A 6,552-nucleotide genomic window follows, 5' to 3' on the forward strand; every position below is an offset into this window, starting at 1 on the left:
GAGAGAGGGGAAGATCAGCATGGACCTGGGTCCAGCAGCTTTTCCAACTGCTAAAACCAAACCAAGCCAGAGAAAAGCTGAGCTGGGAGGACTGGCCACTCCTCTTTCATCACACAAGTTTTTTTTCAAAAACTTGAAAATCTGTTGCCTGAGCTATAATTTTATTAGCTATAATCAAAATGGCCCAAAATCCCTTCAACTTAGACTTTATGGTGTCTGTGTCTTTTACGACTACTCTGGAGAAAAAAAACCCAAGGACAACATAACCTTGTTAATGAGCTGCTTCATCACAGGTCACTGTTGTAACAGAGGGAAACACAACAGTCAATTTGCATACACCAAACACCCATATACGTAAGTGTGATAATGGGCAGATAATCCACTTTAATGATTGTAGTTGAGGAACCAATAAACTGCTCTTCTCCCCATAGTGTAATGGGACTCTTCATTGACTTGGGGCAGTTGGGGGCTCAGCTGATAGTATCCTTCAAATAAGATATCATTTAACAGTGAAAAACTTCCTCATTAGTGCACGGAGTGTGTCGACCTAAGTGATCAGTCTTTTAATAAAATGTATTTGTTCATAACTGAGGGGTGACATGATTGAGGTATACAAAATTATAAAGGTTAGAGACAGTAGATAGGAGGAACCTGTTTCCTTTGGCACAGAGTTCAAAAACCGGGGTCATACATTGATACTAACAGATTAGAGGGGACATCTGAAAACTGTTAAAAACTGTTTTATGCAGAGCTTCTTGGATGTCTGGAATTCATTGCCTGAGTTGATGGTGGAGGCAGAGACCCTGAACTCTTAAAAAGTATCTGGATAGCCGTAAACTGCAAGGCTATGCGCAGTGTGCAGGAAGATGGGATTAGAAAGGGCATCTGGGTGTCTTTGGGTCAGCATGGACACGATGGGCCAAATGGCCCTCTTCTGTTCTGTATCATTTCCATGGTTCTATGGAATGGTTTGGCCAGCATTTATTACCCATTCCTACCTGCTTCGAGACGGTGATGGCAAAGTATCTGCTGTAGTACACAATGGAAAATTATACCCGTTCAGGAGTTGTTCCAAGATTTTGACTCAATTGCTAATTTTATGAACAAGCTGGGGATTGTCAAAAAATACTAAAAGCAGGCTTATCTTCGTATCGGTCTACCTCTATTTTATAGAAAAGTCGACTAACTTTAAGCAACCTTATTTCATGCTATACAACCTTAATTGGGCTTGTCCTTTAAATAATAGAGGTAAAGACTAGAAATATATAGTTTTGTGGCTCTTTACACCAACGGAACTTGCTATCGGTATATGTCCTAGTGGCGCTGGAAAAGCGCAGCCAGTCAAATAGCGCCTGAGGAGCAGGAGAGTCAAGGTTTTCAGTCGATTCTCCTGCTCCTCAGGTGCTGCCTGACCAGCTGTGCTTTTCCAGCACCACACGTTTTGGCTCAGATCTCCAGCATCTGCAGTCCTCACTTTCTCCTACGTCCTAGTTTAGTTAGATAAATGTGGTGTCCTCGTCATGTGGTGGCAAAGCTCCAATGTTCTCGTCTTTGTCCTCTTCTACCTGAGATTCTTCTTCAGGTTGAAGAATGCGGTTATCAGGCAGAAGACAATCAACTTTACAATACTTTGTCACTGTTACTAGTCAGAACAGTAATGTTTAATACAAAACAATGTCACTTAAATCAATTACACTATGCTTTTTGTTCATTTAGAAATGGCTTTGAATGGAACAGAAAACTTTTCCAAACATTCAAACACCACAGTGGAAGACATGTGTGCGCCAGACCGAGAAATCAGCCAGGTGATCTTCACAGTGCTCTATTCTGTCTTCTTTATTGGTGGGCTCCTGATGAACAGCTTGGCCATCTGGGTGTTCTTTCAAATCCCGAGCAAGTCGAACTTCATTGTGTACCTTAAGAACACAGTCATGGCCGACCTGCTGATGACACTGATATTTCCGTTTAAAATAATCATCGAGTCAAGATTCAGAACGCCAGGACTCCAAGTCTTCGTATGTCAAGTCAGTTCAGTCCTATTCTACTTGACCATGTACATCAGCATCATATTTTTAGGGTTGATTAGCGCTGACCGCTACCAGAAAGCAGCTAAACCATTTGGCCATTCTGGCACGTGCAAACCCAGAACTGCAAAGATTCTCTCAGCAACAGTATGGCTGTGCATGTTTCTCTTGGTGCTGCCCAATATGATACTGTACAAGGGAAACACCATGCCAGAAAATGAGCGTAAATGCTCCTCTCTCAAGACTGACCTGGGCTTAAAATGGCACGAACTGGTCAGCTTTGTCTGCCAGATCATATTCTGGAGTAACTTGATATTAATAGTCGTGTGCTACTTTCTAATAAGCAGAGAACTTTATAAATCCTATCGCAAGACAAAAGGCAGTTCCAGGCAAGCTAAGAAAGTCAATTACAATGTCTTTCTTGTGCTGGCTGTGTTCTTCATCTGCTTCGTTCCTTTTCATTTCGCCAGGATCCCATATACACTTACTCAGACCCGAGGTGCTTACCAGTGCTCCACTCGAGTTACTCTTTATTACGTAAAGGAAAGCACACTGAGTTTGTCAGCGTTGAATGCATGTCTTGACCCACTGATTTATTTTTTTCTATGCAGGTCATTCAAGAACATGCTATTTGCAAAGCTGAACAACTGTGCAAACAGATTGCCAAAAATGCAGCCAGGTGATCATCAATCCAGCATGGACACTCCACTCTAAGCTGCAAAATAATGTTACACCAACCAATATCCACGCCTGGTTTCTGTACAAGTCCTAAGAAACTTTATGCAGGGTTTAGACTGTTGTAAAATTGGCCATAACATTTACACTTTACATGCACTCTACATACTTGAATTCTATGGGTTTGGGATTGTTTCCTTATGTTAGACAATAGGTGCAGTAGGCTATTCTGCCCTTCAAGCCAGCACCACCATTCATTATGATCATGGCTGATCATCCTCAATCAGTATCCTGTTCCTGCCTTATCCCCATAACCCTTGATTCCACTATCCTTAAGAGCTCTATCCAACTCTTTCTTGAAAGTATCCAGAGACTTGGCCTCCACAGCCTTCTGGGGCAGAGCATTCCATACACCCACCACTCTCTGGGTGAAGAAGTTTCTCCTCAACTCTGTCCTAAGTGGCCTATCCCTTATTTTTAAACTGTGTCTTCTGGTTCAGGACTCACCCATCAGCAGAAGCATGCTTCCTGCCTCCAGAGTGCCCAATCCTTTAATAATCTTATACATCTCAATCAGATCCCCTCTCAGCCTTTTAAACTCAAGTGTACACAAGCCCAGTCGCTCCAATCTTTCAGCATAAGATAGTCCCGCCATTCCGGGAATTGACTTCGTGAACCTACGCTGCACTTCCTCAATAGCCAGAATGTCTTTCCTCAAATTTGGAGACCAAAACTGCGCACAGTATTCCAGGTGCGGTCTCACCAGGGCCCTATAGAGCTGCAGGAGGACCTCTTTGCTTCTATACTCAATTCCTCTTGTTATGAAGGCCAGAATGCTATTAGCTTTCTTCACTGCCTGCTGTACCTGCATGCTTGCTGTCATTGACTGACGTACAAGAACACCTAGATCTCGATGTACTGCCCCTTTACCTAACTTGACTCCATTTAGGTAGTAATCTGCCTTCCTGTTCTTGCCATCAAAGTGGATAACCACACATTTATCCACATTAAACTGCATCTGCCATGCATCCGTCCACTCACCTAGCCTGTCCAGGTCACCTTGTATTCTCCTAACATCCTCCTCACATTTCACCCTGCCACCCAGTTTTGTGTCATCAGCAAATTTGCTAATATTACTTTTAATACCTTCATCTATACCATTAATGTATATTGTAAAAAGCTGCGGTCTCTGCACTGATCCCTGCGGTACCCCACTGGTCACCGCCTGCCATTCCGAAAGGGAGCTGTTTATAACTACTCTTTGTTTCCTGTCAGCCAACCAATTTTCAATCCAAGTTAGTACTTTGCCCCTAATACCATGTGCCCTAATTTTGCTCACTAACCTCCTATGTGGGATTTTATCAAAGGCTTTCTGAAAGTCCAGGTATACTACATCCACTAGATATCCCTTGTCCATCTTCAGAGTTACATCCTCAAAAAATTCCAGAAGATTAGTCAAGCATGATTTCCCCTTCATAAATCCATGCTGACTCTGACCTATCCTGTTACTGCCATTTTCCACCACTGAGGTCAGACTAACTGGTCTATAATTCCTTGTTTTCTCTCTCCCTCCTTTCTTAAAAAGTGGGACAACATTAGCCACCCTCCAATCTGCAGGAACTGATCCTGAATTTATAGAACATTGGAAAATGATCACCAATGCATCCACGATTTCTAGAGCCACCTCCTTCAGTACCCTGGGATGCAGACCATCAGGTCCTGGGCACTTACCAGCCTTCAGACCTAACAGTCTCTCCAACACCATTTCCTGCCTAATATAAATTCCCTTCAGCCACTATTACATCTGGGAGATTGCTCGTGTCTTCCCCAGTGAAGACAGATCTGAAGTACCAATTCAACTCTTCTGACATTTCTTTGTTCCCCGTAATAAATTCACCCATTTCTGTCTTCAAGCACCCAATTTTAGTCTTAACCATTTTTTTCTTTTCATATACCTAAAATAGCCTTTACTATCCTCCTTTATATTTTTGGCCAATTTACCTTCGTACCTTATTTTTTCTCTGCATATTTCCTTTTTAGTTATCCTCTGTTGTTCTTTAAAAGCTTCCCAGTCCTCCAATTTCCCACTCATGTTTGCTATGATATACTCTTTCCCTTTTGTCTTTATATGGTCCTTAACTTCCCTTGTCAGCCACGGCCACCCCTGCCTCCCCTTAGGATCTTTCTTCCTTTTTGGATGAACTGATCCTGCATCTTCTGCATTATACCCAGAAATACCTGCCATTGTTGTTCCACTGCCATCCCTGCTAGGGTATTGCACCATTGAACTTTGGCCAGCTCCTCCCTCATAGTTCCCCTTATTCAACTGAAATATTGTCACTTCCGATTCTACCCTCTCCCTTTCAAACTGCAGATTAAAGCTTATTGTATTGTGGGTCACTACCTCCTAATGGCTCCTTTATTTCGAGGTCCCTGATCAAATCCGGTTCATTTCACAACACCAGATCCAGAATTGCCTTCTCCCTGGTAGGTTCCAGTACAAGCTGTTCTAAGGATCCATCTCGGAGGCAGTCCACAAACTCCCTTTCTTGGGGTCCAGTACCATCCTGATTCTCCCAGTCTGCATGCATGTTGAAATCCCCCATAACAACTGTAGTAATATCTTTGTGACAGGCCAATTTCAGCTCCTTATTCAACTATTCACTACATCCAGGCTACTGTTTGGGGGCCTGTAGATAACTCCCATTAGGGTCTTTCTACCCTTAGTATTTCTCAGCTGTATCCATACTGACTCTACATTCCCTGATTCTAGGTCTCCCCACGCAAGGGACTGAATATCATTCCTTACCAACAGGGCCACCCCACCCCCTCTGCCAGTCAGGCTGTCCTTGCGATAGCACGCATAGCCTTGAACATTCATTTCCCAGGCCCTGTCCACTTGAAGCCACGTCTCAGTTATCCCCACAACATCGTAAATGCGAATTTCCAACTGAGCCTCAAGCTCATCAGCTTATTTCTAATGCTTCGTGCATTCATATATAATATTTTTAATTTGTTACTCCCCTCACCCTTCCTATCAATCCCTATTTTACTTGACATTACGGCATGATCCTTTTTTGACTTTTCTGCTCCATTGATTCCGTTGTCTTTCTTGACCTCTCTTGTTCTAACTTTCCCTTAAACTTCCAGTTTGTCCCCTCCCCCGTGCCATTTAGTTTAAACACCCCTGTGTTGCAGTGCCCGTGCCATTTAGTTTAAACACCCCTGTGTTGCAGTGGCAAACCTACCTGCCAGAATGCTGGTCGCCCACCTATTGAGGTGCAACCCGTCCCTCTTGTATAATTTATCCTTACAGCTAAACATACCCAGTGATCCAAGAATTTAAATCCTTGCTTCCTGCACCAGTTCCTCAGCCACTCATTCAAGTCCATTATCTCCCTGTTCCTGTCCTCTCCAGCCCGAGGAACTGGAAGCAAACCAGAGATAACCACCCGAGGTGTCCTGCTTTTCAGCCTTCTTCCGAGTTCTCCAAAGTCCTGCTGTAGTATGTTCCCCCTCCTCGTCCCAACGTCATTTGTGCCGACATGCACCACCACCTCTGGCTCTTCACCTTCGCCCTTGAGGATTTCCTGCACTCTGTCTGCGATGTCCTTAATCCTGGCACCAGGAAGGCAACACACCATTCTCAAATCCCGCCTGTTGCCGCAGAAATCCCTTTCAGTCCCCTCTCACTATGGAGTCCCTTATTACCATGGTTCTGTGTGATGTCTGACTCCTCGGCTCTGCCTCCATGCCAATATCTGATTGGCAGACCTGATCGCCTCTCAGACTGGCAGTGATGTCTGTCTCTACGGTTTCCAAGAGATTCAACCTGTTCCTGACAGGTACTTCC

At 43.9% G+C, this 6,552-nt stretch overlaps 2 protein-coding genes across 11 annotated transcripts in view; one reads left to right on the forward strand and one right to left on the reverse strand.

Annotated features, from left to right (window-relative positions):
• LOC122556197 (P2Y purinoceptor 12-like) overlaps nucleotides 1-2,973 on the forward strand; it is a 7,417-nt gene extending 4,444 nt beyond the window's left edge. Inside the window, exons 2-3 of one of the 3 annotated variants that reach the window (XM_043702743.1) lie at nucleotides 1,717-2,024; nucleotides 2,636-2,973. In XM_043702743.1, coding sequence (XP_043558678.1) covers nucleotides 1,719-2,024; nucleotides 2,636-2,707 — 378 coding nt within the window. In that variant the 5' untranslated portion in view covers nucleotides 1,717-1,718 and the 3' untranslated portion in view covers nucleotides 2,708-2,973. The other 2 variants (XR_006313475.1, XM_043702742.1) reach the window with 2 other exon arrangements.
• Nucleotides 1-6,552, reverse strand: part of LOC122556191 (mediator of RNA polymerase II transcription subunit 12-like protein) — a 609,874-nt gene that overhangs the window by 190,267 nt on the left and 413,055 nt on the right. The window lies entirely within an intron of this gene.

The sequence above is a fragment of the Chiloscyllium plagiosum genome, chromosome 13 (genome assembly GCF_004010195.1).
Source record: "Chiloscyllium plagiosum isolate BGI_BamShark_2017 chromosome 13, ASM401019v2, whole genome shotgun sequence".
Taxonomy (NCBI): Eukaryota; Metazoa; Chordata; class Chondrichthyes; order Orectolobiformes; family Hemiscylliidae; genus Chiloscyllium; species Chiloscyllium plagiosum.